General features: G+C 47.4%; 1 protein-coding gene across 2 annotated transcripts; it reads left to right on the top strand.

The window, feature by feature from the left end:
- The first annotated feature begins 99 nt into the window (after positions 1 to 99).
- Positions 100 to 17127, top strand: LPAR4 (lysophosphatidic acid receptor 4). 2 transcript variants are annotated; one of them, XM_058032649.1, is made up of 2 exons: positions 100 to 386; positions 10298 to 17127. In XM_058032649.1, exon 2 carries the CDS (start codon positions 10451 to 10453, stop codon positions 11495 to 11497), a length of 1047 nt encoding a protein of 348 aa, XP_057888632.1. In that variant the 5' UTR covers positions 100 to 386; positions 10298 to 10450; the 3' UTR covers positions 11498 to 17127. The 2 variants fall into 2 exon arrangements, with proteins under 2 accessions (XP_057888632.1, XP_057888633.1); XM_058032650.1 differs by lacking the exon at positions 100 to 386 and adding an exon at positions 937 to 1344.
- The last annotated feature ends 2249 nt before the right edge of the window (positions 17128 to 19376 follow it).

The raw sequence follows: 19376 nt of genomic DNA, 5'->3' as shown, positions 1-19376 counted from the left end.
GGAGCTGCCGGGCTGTTACATGAGATATTCAGGAAGTTATTTGCATGGAGCGATAAAAGCCCGTGCCAGCAGCCGGGTGCGCTGCAGAGGCGACTCAGCCACGGTGGCCACCGGCCCGAGGAATTACATCGCTCGCAGCTTCACAATGAGTTGTTTACTGGCCTTGGCTGCCTGTGGGGAGAGCCAAGGAGAGCGGAGGAAGAGGAGAGACAAACACAATGCGAGCGAGACGCGTTAGGGGGGAGGCTGGGCTTTAGCAGCAGCCCCGGCGTTTCAGCCCCATGGAAGCAGAGAGGGCTGAAAAGGGAATAAAATGAACCATCCGCCGCCTTGCTGCTGCTGCTGCCAGAAGAGCCTGGTCCCTACCTGAAGGGCTGATATCGAAGGTAAGAGGGGGGAAAAGAAGCAGTTTTTAGGGGGAGGGCAGATTCACCGCGGGGCAGCTCCCAGGCAGACGCAGCCACGCTTCTCTGAGTGTCTGTAATTATGGCCCTGGAGAAGGAAAACTGACCGGCTTTCCAGCAGAAATCCAGCGATTCAGGGCAAGAGCTCAGACTGCTCCCGTCAGCTCCTCGGAGAAGATTTAAAACAAAACAACAACCCCCAGCCTAACAAACAGCGCCTTTCTAAATCTGCCCAGGGAAATATTTGCTGTTTTATTTCCACGGCTAACTTTGCTCTGCAGTTTCCTAATCTTACCCAGTGCTCTCCCGATTCTCAGCTCCCCCCTCTGCTCCTTACTTTTTTTTCTTTTTTTTTTTTTTTTTCTTTTAATTGGAAGGCAAAACAATTACGGCCGCGGGAAGGCAAATCCGAGCTTTGAGGAGCTTTTCCCGGCTCGTTCCCATCGGGCACGCTCTCCCGGGCTAATTGCTCAGGAAATCCGCGCTGCTCATTGTCGGGCTGTCCTTAAGCTGCTAATTCCGAGCTGGGAGAGGCTCTGGAAGGGAATCCATGGATAGAGCCCCGCGAGAGGGACCCAGCGGAGACCCGGGGCGGGGCGGGCTGCGGCGCTAATAACACATCCCTGCCCAATGGAAAGCGTTTCCTATGGAGACCCCCAGGAGTTCCCCCTGCCCACAGCCCCTGCCCAGACATTGGGCCCATTCTTGGTTCCCGGTTTCCCAAGGCGCGATGGCAGCGGCGGCGCTCGGCAGCCCCGGTCCCGCTCGGAACAAAGGCCGGGCAGCTGCCGCCCAGCGCGGAGTTTGAGGATGAGCGGCTGAACTTGGACAAAGTGGGATTCCCGCGTGGGAATTGCGCGGTTCGTGTCCCCGGGACACAAAGGACTGTCAGGGAGGGGTCCCCTGGAAGCCCGGAGCCCTGGGAATGGTGGCGGTCCCGGTAAGTTCCCCTTGCCGAGGCAGGAAAAGCGGCCGGGTTTCATGGCAGCCCCGGGCGGGGGTTCCGAGGGCTGGGATGGATGTGGGGGATGAATCCCGCCGGGTTTCACTGCAGATCCGCGGTGTTCTCCCCTTCCCCCTGCTCCAGCCCTGCCGCGGCTGGGGCTGCTTAAAGGCAGAAAGATGAGCTCCAAGTTTTGGGAAAGTAATTCCCGTGCGAGCTGCTCCTCCAGATTGCGTGGAAATGGTTCTGACTCCCAGCGCGATTCTCCATTGCCATCGAGATTCTCGTTGTGGCACTGCAGGTGACAAGTTTAGGAGTTTTCTGTTTTCTTGTTTGTTGTGTGTTTGTAAAAAGGATCCCTTGGTTACAGTTTCCTTTTGTACTTGAAGTCAGTGTCATAAAGACACTTTAGGTTTATAATGGGTTGGATAGAAATGTGGCATTCACCTTCGTTTAATGGAGGGCTGGTTAAACTATAATGTTTATTTCTAATGTTTTCGTAAAAACTATACATAAACATTAGAAATTAAGTTATAAATATTATACTGAAAACTTTAAAAATTCGATTTATCCCTTTGGCTTCCATTCATGGCTAAAATCTACTCCTTGAAAGCTGCAAAATTCAATGAGAAAAATGGAAAGAGAGCTCTAAAAAAAACCCGGGTGTCTGAAGTAAAATGAACGATGAACAACATCATTTAAAGATTTGGCTGTTTGGAGGAGAGAGGATTTAACACAATATAAGCACATGGCAGACAAATTTGCAGGAAGAGTTTGGAGGTTTTAATGACATTCCCAAATCATTGTTTGAGAGGAGACAATTGTGTGTGGGTTTTGTGTTGCTGCCCTATAGGAACAGAACAGTCAAATCCAGAGGATGGGAAGTGCAAAGTTCACAGCTCGGTGATAAGGACATTCCCCCCTTGTAGTACTTTTCCATCTTCTTGCCCTTAGGAGCATTCCCTAAAAACAAAAACAGGCAGGAAACCCTGGTACTTTGGGGGGTTCAAAGCCTCTGCATTTTAAAAGAAAGTCCTGAAACACAGAGGAGGGAGGAAGGGGGTGGGAGAGGAGGCTGAACAAACATTTCCATGGAATCCTTTGAGACTAAAAATGAGAATCCTCTTCAACTGATAAAAATCGGATTCTTCCAAATTCCGGGGTCAAGAGCTCAACTTCACACAGACAAACACAAGAAATGCCCCAGTTCTGCCCTCACCTTCATTTAGGGCATTGCAATGAGGCCCAAAACTGCAAAGCTGCACCTGGGGCTGCTGAGGAGGAGGGATGGAAACATTCCCTGGGCAGGGAGAGGATGCTGTCCCAGCTGGAAGATGGATCAGTCCTCCAGCAGTGAGTGACCTCATGGCTGGAGCACAGGAGCAGGAATTAAATCAGTCTTATCCAGAGCTTGGGCCAGATCCTGAGGACAGGGTGCACTGTTGGAGGGGACGTGGCAAAGCCATTTGGGATTCTGTCACTGTGGCACTTGGAGCCATCTGGGTGGATGCCCTGTCCACGATCCATCCGTGCCGCTGCCCCTCGCCCTCTTACAGCATATTTGGGATTTTGATATTTCCCAGTGTCTGGGTGTTACTGGTCAGGGCTGTGTGGCTGGAGTGGCACTCCAGGATCCCAAAGGAGCCGGCGGGGCAGGGTGGGGAGAGGCTTTAATCTCTTTCATTTGATGGTTCCTGGAGCACTCAGCCACCCTCAGCAGGTCTTTCCAGGTCAAGCCTGCGTGCAGAGCCTCACTCTGCTCCTCCTCCCTAAATAAGGATCCGATTTAGTCTCGGGGAAGGGGAGCCACCACTTTCCACAGAAGGGAAATTCTCTCCCTGAAAAGAGGAGCTCTTTATTCCCAGAGCAGACAGTGGCTCAGCGAGGCTTCCTCCTGCACCAGCTCCCAGTTCAGCCCCATCAAAGGGGTAAAGATCCACCCTGCTCCAGAGCCAGACCAGCCTGAGCTGACCCTGCTGCAGGAAAACTTGCTGGATTATTTGTGATGTGTTTGGTTGGTAGGAAAAGGAAGATCTCTTTATCTTGGCAAGTGAAATTAAGAGACATTCATCAGTCCCTGAGCCCTGAGACAAAGGTGTGCTCTGGCAGCAGAAGCAGATCCTTTCTCTGATCAAAACATGAGCTCATCAGGCTGTGAGACCCTGTGATGCTTTAAACACACAGCCACAGCAGACCTCTTCTTTTCCTCTCATAATATTCCCATTTTCTTTTCTTGAACCTGCAGACAACTCACCCTCTTCCTCCCCAGCATGTTTTACAGATGGATGTAACCATATTTAGCAGGAAAAGCAGCAGCCAGCCTTGCATGATGCCAAAATGTCATTGCCTTGCCCTCATCTTATAATTAGAAATCTGATTTCTAAGAAGCTTCACTGCAGAAGCTTTGCAGTGAAGCTTCTTAGAAATCAGATCTTTAGCTGAGATTGGATATTTCTGCATTGTGGAGTAATTTCTTGGTTATTTTATCATTTTACAGAAAAAGCCAGGTTGGGCAAGGCTTGGCGGTAGAAGGTGTCTCTGCCCATGGCAGGGATTGAACAGGATGGGTTTAAGTTCCCTTCCAACCCAAACCATCCTGGGATTCTACAATCCTCAAAACTTCCCCTTTTCCCCTCAGGACAGAGCCATTAAAGAGAAAAAAGCCCTGTTAGATCAACCCATTGAAGTAAATAATGCAGGGCACAGATCCCCCAAGGTCCCAAACACGGATTTTGTCCAGCCCCATGGATGGACTGGCCCAGCACCCAAAGCAATCCAGACAGCCCCTCCAGCCAGGCCACCCTGCCAAGGTGAAATTGGTGTTTGTGCTGCTGTGCTGGCACCTTCTTGCTGCAAGGCAAGGCAAAAAAAGTCCATAATTTCTGATAATGGGAGGAGAAAGTTCAGCTCTCGTATTTCAGCAAAGGGAGTGCAGAGGATCCAGCCCAAGGGAATGAGGATGGGGTGGCTCAGAGGAGCTGAGGAAAGGCAACAAGGAGCCAAAAAAGCCAAGGAATGGCCGAGGAACCACTGGAAATTGTGTCAGGGAAAGCAAAGAAAGGCAGCTTGTTGGGCAGGGCTGACTGGGAACCTTTTGGAGCTGTGAGCAAATAAACCCAGGCCTGTTGTTGGAGTCCCCAGTGGCTCAGGGAAACAGGAGTCTCTTATTTTTTTATGTTGGTTTTTTTTTTTTCTTAGCCACACTTTGTAATGAACCAGAGCTACATCAAGGACACGGCAACCTCTACCACAAACATTATTCCTGGGTGAAAACAACCTGGTCAGACAGGGTAACTTTGCTTTTCAGCACTTCATCAGCTTTTCTTTGCATCTAAATCTTCCCTATTGAACCCAGCACTGCCATTATCCAGCAATCCCCGGGGCTCCAAACGAGCAGCATTCCCTCACTCCTCCAGCACCAAAGGCCGGGCAAAAAGCCGCTCTTACAAGTGTTAAATAATGCAAACTTCGCCGAGAAGTTTGGGGTGAATCCCATCGTTTCCTGGCGGCGGCCCAGCCCCTCCGGAGGCTGCTGGGGATGGGGAGAGGCAGAGCACGCCAAGGGTTAAAGGGTGATGTAAATGGAGAGAGACATTCCCAGTGCAAACAAAAGGAGAGTCATGCCCCGAGGATCAGTGGCTGAATGTGGGCTAAGGCGGTTCGCGAATCTCTTCTGAAGGAAACATTTTAATTAGCTCAATCCAAAACAGATACAGCCCAGAGAAGGCACCACGAGCAGGAAATGCTTTGTAAGTCTCAGAGGACAGTGAGGAGACAACGGCGGTGCTCAGCAATTAAAATAAAAAAAAGGGAGAAAAAAGGAGAGCGCCTTTAGGGTTCGGGCCGAGAGGCTCAGGTTTCCTTCCCTGCTCCATCCTGGAGAAGGATTGAATCGGGGTGCACAACAGAAAGGAGATGCTGAGCTTGGAGGGGGTGCGAGGGTCCCCGGAGCCAAGGCCAGCCCAGCCCAGGGGACAGCAGCGGCTCCCACCCCATCCCTGCGCTCATTCCCGGCCCAGTGAGAGGCGATGCCTCCCCAAGCCTCCCAGGTTTGGGGTTTTTCTCTGAAAAACCATCTGCTGAAACCTCACTGAAGCGAGTCCCTCCCAGCGCCAGCTTCCCACAGGTAAAGGAGGCGATGTCGCCCCGCAAAAAGGGCTGGGGACCGCCAGGTCCGGTGACACTGAGCACAATAAGTGTCAAAGCCATGAATGAGAGCCTTCCTGCCCTGTTTTTTAGGCTAATCACCCGCAAACGTCCCCATTGCCCGGCATACCGGCCGGGCATTCACTCCGATAAACCGGGCGAGAATGGCGCTTTGAAGCTCCACGAACCTCCGTGGACTTCAAAGTCCCACTTGCGTCTGCTCTTTCCCCACTGTTCTCCAATACATCACTTAGGATTAGGAAATGAAAGAGATTAAAGCGTTTCTCCTTCCCAGCGCTCGGGATCGTCAATGGAGCTTTGTTTACAGGCAGCTGCTCCGCTTCCCGGCCTCTAATCCCGGCCTTCCCCTGCTCCCACCGCTCCGCACCGGGCAGAGGACTGGGAATCTGCCAGCACGGAGCGCTCTCAGCACTCAGCGAGCTGAGCCCAGCCCCAAAATTGCTGTCCCAAGCTGTTTCCCATCCCCACGTCTTTCTCTGGAGGAGCCAGATCCAGCATCACCTGCTCCAGCTGCTCCAGCTTTCCATAAACCCACACTGCTGGGAAAGCAGAGTGCAGCGCCAGCTCCCTGCCCTGGCAGCCTCCAACAGGGAAAAATCTGCCACCAGATTGCCCCAGACTGCAGGTTTGTCCTTAAAGCTGCTGCCAGTTCACACTCTCAGAGCTCTCCCTGAACAAAACCAACTTTTACTGACAAAAGAAAATAGAAGTAAGTGGAAATTTCTTTGCAGGAGCTGAGATGTTCAGTTTTTCATACAGAAGAAGGTTTTGGGTTTTTTAAAAATATAAAATAGTTTTGATGTTATCTATTCAGACAATGGCAGTTTACTTATTTTATCTATAGTCACCAGTCTGACAGAACCCAAGCCCTACAGACTTACACAGCATTATCATCTCTGCAAAAATCTGCCAAAACCCCAAACATCCCCCCACAAAAAACCCCCCTTATTTGTACCTTCTGCCTAATTAAAGTGGAACAAAGGAAGGAAATAAACGCCAAGAAGCTGCAGAGCTGAGTTTGTTGTACAGCTGTAACCCTGGGCTCCGTGGTCAGAGTAAGTTACTCATCCCACAGGTGTTGTAGCAATGGGGTGAGGAGCAGGAAGCTGCACACCCTGGAGTAAATGGAATTCTGTCAGGAGAAGGTAGAAATAAAGTTCTTGCTGTGCCCCAGGAAAATCCCTATTTATTTCCATGCCAGGGGCTGAGACCCTATGAAAACACAAGGAGTGGTGCCATAACCTGGGAGAAAACCCAGAAAAACCCCCCAAACCCCACTGTCCTGCAGGTTTTGGCTTCTCTACCTATAAACCTTTGTTTCTCAAGATTAGAGAGATAACCTGAGTACACACCATGATAATCCAGCAAAGATCCGTCAGCCCTGGGAGGTTTTCCCATCAGGGCTGTGCCAGACGTCCCAAAGCCAGGGCTCAAATGAACACCCAGGGTGTCCTTCACGTCCAGACTGATAAAGTTCCACTCATCTGACACCTCACATGACTAAAAGAAAATGTGATGATGCCAAAACTGCCAGCCCCAAACTCCATGCTGGTGTTTTTCTGACCTCAGCTTGCTGCACATGTGGAGAACGGGATCAGTGTGGAGCAGGAGCAATGGGATAATGGAATGACAGGGCTGGTTTTAAATTTGTTTTTTCCCTGCAGTAATTCCTGTTCTGACAAACAGCTCCTCTGGATGGAGCTGCAGTCTGGCAGTCTGGAGGTGTCTTGGGGTGCTGGGAGGAGGAAATACAGGAATTGTAAACAGGATGCTCAGGCACCATAGGAAGTAACACCAAGTTTTCCTCTCTTTTCAGTCCATGGAGGATGGGATATTTCTGCTATAAAAGAGCAAAGCTTGGAGCTACTCTGCTGATCTTCACTCTGAATTACAGGGTTTTGTGAGGCATGGCTGGAAGTTTGCTGGTACCATCCCTGCTAGGAGAGAGAATATTCTGAATTTTATCACACTAAACAGGGGGTTTATTCCATTACATTCATCCCCTCTTGGACTGGCCCCCAGTTGAAATATAGGATTTAAAGCTTTACCCTGCCTGAAATATAAAAAAACCCTACTTTGTCATCCTATATTTACTCAGTTTTAAAAAATATATTGCTTTACTTTTTCCCAGCAAGGCAACAGCAGTGTTGTCCATGAAGAGCATCCCACTGCTTTAATCCATAGTGGAAAGGAAGGAAAGGGAATTTTACACTGGGAAAACTCAATCTGTGGACTCGTCCTACAGAATTTAAAGCACATGGCTGGGTTTCAAAGCCACTTGTCAGCTTGTTTAAACACCTCAGGGTTCCATAGGTAAACAAGGCAGGCTCTATTTTAAAGCCCATAAGTTAACTAGACAATTGCTGGCAGGCAATTCCCAGAGATTAGACACTGGAAAAAAGCAGGATTTGACCTTGGGGCTGTCTGGAGCAGAGCAGGGAGAAAAGGGTCAGGTGATGGAGCATCCTTTTTCTTGTGTGAGGAGTATCTGGGTCAGGCTGGTGGCAAGGAGCACCTGGTCAGCAGCAAAGGTGAGAGTTCCAGAGGCACCTTTCAAACCTGGCTCTCGAGGACCCAAATCCAGGTTGGAAAGTGGGGTTTCCACAGGGCTCCCAGGCTGTGTGAGGTTTCCAAGGACACCCAGTCCCTCTGAGATCTCCCCAGAGTGGACCCTGGACCAGGACAGTGTGGCACACCTGGGGTTCACAAACCCAGGGAGTCACATTCCAGCATAAACACAAACTCCTGACGGAGATAACAGGGATGTCTGCACTGGGAGGGAGCTCCAAGACAAGGATTTAATGCTTTAGGCTGAAGGTTAAGCCAAGGCTCAGCTATTCCTGTTGGAGCTCATGTGAGCTTTCCAATCCAACTTAGCTCTTATTTAAAGGCATTTGAACTTTCAAGCAAGACCTTTCCTTTTTTCCTTTTACCCCAGATCCAAAGAAAGTGAATTCAATCCCACACTTGAGATTTTACTCAGTCCTTCCCATAAAGTTAAATATTTTACATCCTGTTTTTAGCTTGTTTTTCAATAAAGCTCGTTTAACCATTTATTTAGGAGGAAAAACATGTCCACAGGAGAGACCTCCAAGTTCCAATTCATCTTTTTGGATGTCCAAAGGGTGAAGTCATCTGGGAAGGCAGATCTGGGCATCCTCCTTTCTTGTCACTTTGCCAGGTGCAAAGGTGAGGTGCTGCCTGCTCCCAGGGGCACAGCACCAGTTTTTGGGAAGCCTGTGGTTCTCCAGGCATTCCCAGGTGAGGAACTTGCCCCTTCCCCCTAGCAAAGCCATGGCTATCCCAGCTTTCCCAACACTTGCCATTTTACCAGCAAGGCTGACAGCTCGCATGCGAGAACACCAGGAGGAAAACATACAGAAAACATCTGATTTTGATCATTTGCATCCCAAATTGTCTCCAAACTATGATTTGTTTTCCATTTTATTTGTTCATATGTTGCCATTGCAACCTTTAACACAACTCAGTGACAGGTTTGGAGCTGAAACTCCTCTGTCAGGGGCTCACTCTGGAAAGGATCCCACTCTTCACAAGGGTTTTGCCTCCAAATTACTCCCAGTTGTAGCTCCTAAATTTCTTAGATTACAAGGAGATTCCAAACTAGTTCTTATTTGGTTGGCTGGAGTTTGTAAGGAAAAGGTCTTTCCCTTTGTGACCCAGCTTTGCTCCACATTTCCAAGAAGTGTTGAGCTCATGATCCAACTCACAAACTCTCCTTGCTCCAGAATGACTTTTCTTGAGGAGACTTTCCAAGGGATTATTCTCACAGGCATTAAAAAGACTTAAAATAGGCAGGAGAGATGATCCAGGGAGTTCAGGAAGCACCTATGTCCAAGTAAAAACATGCTCACTTCACGTGTCTCCAAAGCTTGTTGAGTTGGGACAGAGTCTTACAAGAGTGTAGTCCTTGAGATTTCCCAAATTTCACATTCCAAACCTCGACAAAGAGTAGGAATGAAAAGCAGCTGTTGGTACAGCTTAGAGGAATCTTTCTTGGGAAAGTTTTACACTTGCAAAAAAAAATTCCTTTTGGAAGTAATACCATATTTGCAGACATTTTTAAGCAAGGAAAAAAAGGGAAACATGGCTTTGGGAAGTGTTTTTGGTAAATATTTCTGAGCTACAACAGTTTTCCACTTTGGAAAACGTGTAAGGATGCTCCTATTTTCAATTAGGAAAAAAGGCAAAGCAGCTCTTTATCATAGATTTTGGCAGAGTTTTTTAATACTTTTGCATCACAAAAGGTTGAAAATCCATAGAACTCACCTTTGCGCACAGTTTAAAGCAAACACTACAACTTTCAGCTTTTCTCCTCCTGTTACAGGTTTAGGGCAAAATTTCAGATGTTTTGTTCTGTTCAATTTCTTTCCAAAGATACTGGGCCAATTCCATCTCAGATTTTAAAGAAAAACCTTTCCAAGGGGAATGTTGGAATTATCATAGAATTGTTTGGGCTGGAAAGGACCTTAAAGCCCCTCTTGTTCCAACCCCTGCTGTGGACAGGGACACCTTCCATAGACCTGGCTAATCAGAACAATAATTCTCCTTCAAACAGGAGGATGATAGAGGGATGGAAGAAAACGAAAGGCCAAATTCAGTAAATTCCATCTCCAACTGTGAAAAACCCCAATAATACTGGAATTTGTAAACACTCACTTGAAAACTAATTCCTGCTGTAGTTTGCACATCCATTAATTTGGGAATTTCTCTTGCACAGCCACTTTGGTTCAAGACTGATGGCAGTTCTTTCTCTCTCCTTTAGGATGAAAGGATCCGTGAGGGAGATGTGGTAGGAAGGAGTCCAGCCACCTCCCTGGAATGCGTTCCTTCGGGAAGGGACGAGATCCCTGCCTTATTTTATGGATGTCACTGAAGTAGACTTTGAAGGCCTTTGGAAGCCCATCCCAGACTTGGCATGGGAAACCACAGCAACAACCATACCTGCCTGACAGATGATTCCTTCAAGTACAACCTGTACGGAGCCGTGTACAGCGTGGTCTTCATCCTTGGCTTGATCACAAACTGCGCCTCCCTCTTCGTCTTCCTCTTCCGCATGAAGATGCGGAGCGAGACGGCCATTTTCATGACCAACCTGGCGGTTTCAGACTTGCTTTTTGTCTTCACTTTGCCCTTTAAGATTTTCTACAACTTCAACAGGCACTGGCCCTTCGGGGACAGCCTGTGCAAGATCTCGGGCACGGCGTTCCTCACCAACATCTACGGGAGCATGCTGTTCCTGACCTGCATCAGCGTGGATCGCTTCCTGGCCATCGTGTATCCCTTCCGCTCCCGCACCATCCGCACCCGGAGGAATTCCGCCATCGTCTGCGCCGGCGTTTGGATCCTGGTGCTCAGCGGCGGAATTTCGGCCTCGCTCTTCTCCACCACCAACGTGTCCAACACCAGCACCACCTGTTTCGAAGGGTTCTCCAAAAGGATCTGGAAAACCTACCTGTCCAAGATCACCATATTTATTGAGGTGGTGGGATTCATCATCCCTCTGCTGCTCAACCTCACGTGCTCCTCGCTGGTTCTCCGGACTTTACGGAAGCCGGCCACCCTGTCCCAGATTGGGACGAACAAGGAGAAGGTGCTGAAGATGATCATCGTGCACGTGGCCATCTTTGTTGTGTGCTTTGTCCCCTACAACTCCATCCTGTTCCTGTACGCGCTCGTGCGCTCCCAGGCCATCGCCAACTGCTCCCTGGAGAGGTTTGCCAGGACCATGTATCCCATCACGTTGTGCATCGCCACCCTCAACTGCTGCTTTGACCCCTTCATCTACTACTTCACCTCCGAGTCCTTCCAGAAGTCCTTCAACATCAAAACCCAGATCAAAATGGATTCTCTCTTCAAGACAGAGATGCCGCTCACAAAGACGGCGCTGCCGGCGCCGCAGGATGAGATCAGTGACCAGGCCATCACCAACGGGGGAGATCCCACATCTGAATCCCATTTCTAGGGAGATGTTTACACAGGGAGTTACCCCCCATTAACTCCTGATTAACACCACGTGGCAAAGAGCAGCTCCAGAAAATGGGGGCTCACACGTGCGGTTAATGAAGAAAAGCTGCTGGGGGACGACAGATCCTCGCACTGGGATGGTCCCACCACGTTCCACAGGTGAACACAAAGTGTGAAAATCCCAATGGATGTCCCTTTGGAGATTATGGATAGGCTACAACACATGCATCAACTCAGGAGGGAACAGAACAGATTCTTTAACCAGAAGATGCCAACATTTGGCATTTTTCCCCCTCAGCAGTTGACATGGGACCAGTTGGGAAATAGAAAATTTCATTTTTTTAGAGATTCTTGCCAATATTTCTGCGTTCTGCAGGTGCATCCTCATCCTCATATGTTAACTCAGTAACTTCCCACAATATGTATGTTTGCTTACAAAGGCATAATAAAAGCTTGTGGCTTTTCCTTACTCCACTGCCAGAGTGCAGAGCCTGGTTTTCCTAGAGACTGGAATTTATGGAGAGGTTTGAAGTGTAAATAATTGTTTAGCAATTAGGCAAAAAGAGTTGCTTGGTGACAGAAAAGATAATAAGAAAAAAAGATAATTATTACTACAGTTTTAAAAGATGAAGTTTCATTTTTATCAGATTAAGCTGTCATTTTATTTATTTGATTATTTTTAATGCCACCTCTGGGAAGGAGTAAAGAGCTCATTAATGGTCTGTTGCACCTGGGCTTTTATATCCCAGGGGATTATATGATTGTTTCTGGGAAGGGCTGCACTGTAGGGTCAGCTGTAGAAGGGCCTGAAACCCCAGAGTTCTTCCCAGGGCAAAGCTCCCATACAGAAGCTGAGGCAGCTGAAGGCCCAGGAGTTCTGATCCCACTGAAATATGGACAAGAATTGTCACAGCACCCAATTAAGGGAGGATCTGTGATTGTTTAATGGGTATTTAGGGCTTCAAGGTAACTCAAAAACCAATTTGCTGCACTCTTTTCTTAGCTGGTTACAGCAATATTGTCTTGTTTTCCAATTAATTTATTACCTTTCTTTTTATAGATTGCAGAAATATATGGAAAATTAATTATTTGTATGTGTTGCATTTTACCACCTGGTTCCTTTCTCCAGCTCTTGGCTCGTGTTTGAAGCTCTACAGCCCTTCCCAGGCTGGTTCATTCTTAAGTGTAAGAAACAGAAATGAGGAGAACAATTTCATTTGAAAAAAATATAAAGTTACAACTTGTTAGCTCAGCAATCTACATTACCATGGCAAAGCTACTCCTAGAGAATTATTGCCAAGAAAAGAGACAAATTATTAATTGAGCAGATGTTTTCCACTCAACTTTATTTTAAGTCTCTCTGATGAAGCCTCGTGAGATACAAGAGCAGCACCTCAAATGTGATCATTTAAAGCAACAGAGGTTTAAGTGTGAGAAGAATTCAGCTGTAAAATGTTAATGCTTCCAAGGGAATATTTATTTAGCACTGCATTCACTTTGAATAAAGAAGTCAGTGGCTAACCAAGGTTGAGAGACCCCAAAAATTATTCTATTTCAGCCCTAAAATGTCAGTTATTGGAGAAAAGCATATGATCAACTCATTATACACTGAGAGCATAAAGGCAGCCAAAAATATTGTATTTCAGCTCTGAGTTACTGCAGTATTTACTGGAAACTTGCACACAGGACTGGCCTGGGAGGCTTTTCTGGAGATTAAACCCGCAGACAATTGCACTTTGGAGCAGAAGAATGTGAAAACAGGGAGAGATCGTTGAAGAAAGTTGGTGGAATGAGGTCAGTGTGGCAGGACAAGGGATAGGCAGTGACAGGGAATTTGTCAGCAGCTGGGAAAGGTTTACCTCCAGCCCAAGGATGAGCTGGGCTTTAGGAAGCAGCAATATTTCCATTTAACCAGTGCCTTGTCACTTTTCCTGCCTGTGCCCCTTTCCTACTGCAGCCAAACTCTCCATAGGGAATTTTAAAATCCATATTTCCTTTGGCTGATCACCCATCTCATTTCAGAGAAGTGTGCATTTCAGAGAAGTTGTTCCCTTCAGATCAAAAGGCAAAGAGAGGGATTTGCCAGGCAGGGCTCTCCCTAAGGAGCAAATCCTTCATCCCATGGCAGAGGAGGTTTGGGGAAGCATCAGCAGCTCTGACACATCCCAAACTCTGTGAGAAATGGGGCACCTCATCCCAAACCTGGCCAGGAACTGGACCTAATGAGACACAAGCTGCATTTTTAGGGATGAGAGAGGGAAGGAAAAAGAGCAGGAAGAATTTATTAACAAACTTCATTTCTAGGGGTGGGAGAGAGAAGGGACAAGAGTGAGAAGGATTCACTAAAAAACTGAGTGGTGCATTTAGAACCACAGAATATCCTGAGCTAGAAGTGACCCACAATGATCATGGAAGTGCAACTCCTGGTCCTGCACAGGACAGCCCCAAGAATCCCACCCTGTGCCTAAAAAAATCTTCCTATTTGCAAGAAAAATATTTGGAATATAAGAAAGTGCTCTTCTCTGAGGCAAAGCCCTGCTTAATTCAGATTTACAGAGATGAGAAACCTGTTTATACTCTGCTTGTTCTCAGCAGGCAACATCCAACTGCCAGCTTGGAAATCTTATTTTACAGCTGCTCCTTTACTCTTGCAAAGCAAGAAGAGATTCCAGAGTTTGTGGGGTTTGGAACCCTTGTGGGACTGGGCTGTTCTCATGTCTGGTGGCTGCAGAACCTCTCATTTCCAGAGCCCTGAGACACCTTCTGCTCTGGGTGTGCTCCACAGACCTTCCTCTGGTAAAATCCAAGGGAAGAAAGAAAAATCCAGGCTAGAAACCACTGTCTGGGCTTCTGAAGGAAATGGTGAAAGAGAGCAGGGAAAGAACTGCCTGGGACTGGACAAGCTCCAGGCCCCACATCCATGGCCTGCCTGTAATCCCAGCATAATGAGTGTCTTTTTGGGAACCAAACCAGTGCCAATGCTTACAAATTTCTGTTTGCAGTTTTATGGGGCAAGAGCTGTGGTGGATATTCTCACATAAAATGTAATCCTATCATCCTGTGCCAAAATGCCAACTGAAAAGATCCATTATTTTGTAATTTAAGACCTCATAAATTATATGGAGATCACATGATGACTGACACTCACATCTGCTGGGACAGGTCCTGACTAATCTGGTTTTTTCTAGGTCAGGTACACTGAGTACACACTCCATGGTTTGTGGATAAATAACCAATTATGCATTCAGAGAGAGGAAAAGTAATTTTTCAGATGTCAGCAAAGCCAAGCTGGGAGGAGAGGGTAGCAGAAAAGTGGATTCCCAGATTTTCTGGCTGAGGGGCAGCTGAGTGTTCCTCCCCCTGACAAAGGGCTGCTGTCAACAAAGACAATGCCACAAGTTCAGGTTTAAAAACAAAATCAAAATAATTAAAAGTCACTGCCTTTAGAGGCTCAGACAGGACCCAGAGATGATCCTAAACAAACATTAATCATGGATTTCCTTGCTCCCAGCCAGCTCCCTGCTCCCATTCCCCAGTCCTCCCATAACATTCACTCACCAGCTTTGCAAACATTGCCCAGCTGGAAAAGCTGCAGCTCCAAAAGGCTCCTGGGCCCTCTGCCCAGCCCAAACCCACCCTGGGGTGCCCACACCTGGTGGAATTCTGTGCCAGTTCACAGGGGGAAGCAGGGCTTTGTTCTACAGTCGCAGGAAGCTCCTCTTGGTGCCACCACGGGCCCTACGATGGGTGAAAGGTGCCAGGTCTTGGGTAAATCTTGTGAAAATCTCCACCAGCTTTGCACAATCAGTGCAAACTACCCAGAGTCACATCTGTGAGCCACAAGGGCAAAGAGGCAGCACAAGTAATGTGTAAAAGTAATGTGTAATGTGGATTAGCTCTGGATGAGCCAGAGGGAGGGAAAGTTCCTGCGCTGCATGTGCACACCAGCCAGCCAGGCCCTGCTCCTCCTATCCCTGCTCCCTGCATGGATCCAGCCTTGAAATCCCTCTAAAACTAACTGTGGGGAGTTTTTTTGGTGGTTCTCCCTGAAGTTCTCTGTGGATGAGGGAGGGAGGCTCCATTCCTGACCCAGCAAAAACACAGGGATGACCCAGAAGGAATTTCCCTGTGCCAGAGAGACGCAGCACCTCTGACAGCCTTCTCTGGAGCTGTGACCTGCAGAGCTCCCCATGCCATCCCATGCTATTCCCAGGGGGAAGGTTTGCTGTCCACAAGCAGGAAATTGTCCTGTGGTCCTCTGAAAGTGTCCTGTGGTGTGACCTGCTGGCCACAGGGAGCCCTCAGCACCCCAAAGCTCTGGGGGCAGGATTTGGGGACAGGAACAAAGCAGCCCTCACTTCACTAAGCAGGTTTTGGTGCTCAGCATTAATTGAAGAAAGAGGCAGAGTTGTTCTCCATGGATTAGCAGCCCAAGCCTTGTTTTTGCTGTAATTCCAGGAAAGCTGTAATTTTTATTTCTGAATGCTGCTGCCCCCAGGCTGACCCCAGAGCCCAGGCTGGTCTGAGCTGTGTGTGTGCCCTCTGACACTCCAAGGACCATGAATCACCCCTAGAATCATGGAATTAAGGTTGAAAGGCCTCCAAGATCATCAAGTCCAACCATCAACTCAGCCCTACCACGTTCACCACAAACCCATGTCCCCAAGTGCCACATCCAGACATTTTCTGAACACCTCCAGGGATGGGCACTCCACCACTTTGCTGTTTCAATGCTTGACAACCCTTTCTGTGGAAGGATTTTTCCTGATATCCAATCTAAACCTCCCCTGGCACAACTTGGGGCCATTCCCTCTCATCCTGTTGTGACATTTGTACACAGCTCCTGTATCCCCATGAAATTCTGTGCCATGGAGATGCCACTTGGAGAAAATCAGGTTTGTGGGAGGCTCAAGCAAGTGAGGAAGATCTACCCAAAACATCTTTGCCTCCCACAAGAGTGGTCAAAGCTCCTTTTCTCTGAGTGCAGATTCCAGTCATGGGAATATTCTCCCTTTCCTGTTTGTTCTGTCAGGACCTGGGTGTGTTTAAAGGCTCGTTCTGCCCAATGTGAAACCCTGAAGTGTCCAAGGCCAGGCTGGATGGGGCTTGGAGCAACCTGGGGTAGTGGGAGGTGTCCCTGCCCATGGTCTTTAAGGCCAATTCCAACCCAAACCATTCCATGATTTAAGACAGTGACTTTAAGCACTATAAAATGTTCACATTTCACAGCAAAACATGGAGCTGTTCCTGTTTTTTTCCTCTGGAAAACATCACTTCAAACTAACACTTTAACATCACTTAAAACTAACATTTAACACTGCTGGCTGTCCTTGATTTTAATTCTTAAATTTAATTTCCATACAAAACACCAGGACCTTCACACCCCTAAACCACTGGGACAAGCAAGGCGTGGGGTGGTTTCTTTTTGGGATCACTTGGCCTATGTTTTCCAAGAAAACTGTCCAGTTCCTAAGAAAACCCTGGGCTGGCTTTTCCCTGCCTGAGGGATTTGAGCAATGTAAATATTGTATAGAAGTGACCAACGCCCATGTTTTGCACTGTTTGCTCTTTTCTGTATCTCTGTGGATGTGTGTGGATAATGAAAAAGGAAAGTTTTTTCTGCACAAACAGAACGTGTGAGTGTTCTCATTTACCCTGACTTACATAAATACACAGTGTTAGCTGGAATAATATTTAAATTTCACTTTCTCTGTAGCCCTCTCAAATCCTGGGTACATCCAGCACACACAGAGATTTTCCTGGAAACCCTCAGCATGGAAACTGGCCTTTCCTTTTTCTTGGTTTGTACAAATCCCCCCATTTCTTCCATCATTAACCCAAATCACCTCTGCAGCAATGGAATACTTTCTTGGAACTCATTCCCTACATCACTCCTAAGACCACAACACAAAAAAAAATCCTATTTTAATTTATATTTCCCCAAGTTCTCATCTTTCCTGCACAGGATGACACATTGCTAGCAGAATGAAATTAACCTTAAAAATATCTTTTGACCACTGGAGGGGCTGTGCTGCTTCCAAAGCTGGCCTTGTGTGTTATCCCTGAAAGTGCCATGGAATAAAATCCCTCTCAGCACCAGGGAGGGTTTAAATCTTGCTCAGGGAGTCTGAGAACCTCATGAATGACACTGAATTAGCAGCTGATCCCTAGAGGAGGTGTTATTTTATATCCTAAATCAATATTAGCTGCATTAGGGAGCTGAGGGAAGTGCTGTGAAAGAGGTGTCTCACATCTCCTGCTGCACAGATGAACAGTCTTGGGAAATCATTTACAGATTTTACATAGGTCACACAAAGAAAAAAATTAACCTGTTTTAGTGGCACTGTGGCATTAACATGATAAATTCTGGCTGCTCTGTAACTGAAAGCCTAGACTAAAGAAAAGCCCCCAAAATAAGGCCTGGGATAAACCCAGGCCATAACCCAGCAGGGCCAGGAGTTGATTGTGCAGCTCCAGGGAATATTTTGTTATTTATAACATGATCAGCACCACTCAGAGCTCGAGGTCACAGTGGAGCTGAGATTTGCTCACACAACCACGGAGCCATCAGAACCCAAATTTCCAGCACATGGACAAAAATTCCTCTTAAAACCAGGATCAAGCCTGGCCTGGAACTGACAGGCCCAGGAAGGGATTTGAGACCTTGCCTCATTTTCAGGTTTTGGGCAGGAAAAAGGTTCAGGTTTATTAAAGGACAAATTTCAGTCCTGAGTCCAACAATCACATCCTGGAGTACCTGGAGGAGGAATTTTCTCTTTCTGGCCTAGGGTTGCTGTTTTCCCCCTGGCACAGGGACAGCTGGAGGCCACAGACAGGGGCCCAAAGGATCCCACTGAAATTCCTGCACTCACCTCCAGATTTTGCATTGCAAATGATTTCACTTGAAAAGCTCCTTCCCTCAGGGTTACTCGGGAGAATAGTTTGGCATTTTCCAGCCCCATTCACACTTGTGAGAGATGACATGGATGATGGAACCATCCTCATCCAAGGGAAAGGAGAATATTGGGGAAATTTGTCATAATTTAGGCATAAAAGCGACTTTTTGGCAGTTCAGATTCCTGTCTTTTTCCATCCATTACCTCATCATTCCAAATTGGCAGAGCAGTGAGGGATCACAGGCAGGATTGAGGATGGGGAGACACCTGTAAAACACTGTCCTGCCACAGCCAAATATTTATCCTCCAATTCCCTCTTTAAACAATTCCTTCATTGATACTTTCTAAATCCGGGGCTCACAGGATATTTGTCCTTCTCTTTTTTGAGGGGAGGAGGACAATGACATTGATTTGGGAGGCTGCCTCATTTTCTCCTCTCCATATTGCCTTGGGCTGTACAACACCTGCTTGGGAGGCCACATTGCCCCCCAGATTTCTGCAAACTAAATTCAAATTAAATAGAATTCTAATTTCCACCACCTCAGCCAATATGAGTTGTTTTTTTTTTAATCCTCCTGGATCTTTTGATCAAATTCCTGGGAACAGCTTTATCCCATTCACCCCCGTGCTGGTACACATAAGGTGTCCATGGAGGGAGGACAAGGGGAACTTCTAAACCAACTTTGCAGCCCAACAGAGCCCGTCCAGCACAAACAGCAGGGGGATGCTGAAGGTGGATTTGTATTTCCACATGAAATCTTAGATACAACTCCTGAACATGAAAACTCCCCGGCTGACACCACCAGCCCTTCAAAGCCACCTCAGCCTTGGAGACCCATGGTTTACATCAGAATTAGAGGGTGATTCCCACACAATTTCTCCCTTTATTCTCATTTTTGTTTCATCAGCAGAACCTGTTTGGGTTTGCACTCCAGCTCTCACAACAGCAGAGTCTTTCTGCTAATAGAGCACCATGTCCTT

Source organism: Melospiza georgiana, chromosome 12 (assembly GCF_028018845.1).
Source record: "Melospiza georgiana isolate bMelGeo1 chromosome 12, bMelGeo1.pri, whole genome shotgun sequence".
NCBI lineage: Eukaryota > Metazoa > Chordata > Aves > Passeriformes > Passerellidae > Melospiza > Melospiza georgiana.
Note: the sequence above shows the minus strand (reverse complement) of the source record. Positions and strands in the feature narration are given on the sequence as shown.

Coding starts and splice junctions, on each gene's coding strand:
- LPAR4 (XM_058032649.1), top strand. CDS start 10,451: ATGGGAAACCACAGCAACAACCATACCTGCCTGACAGATGATTCCTTC.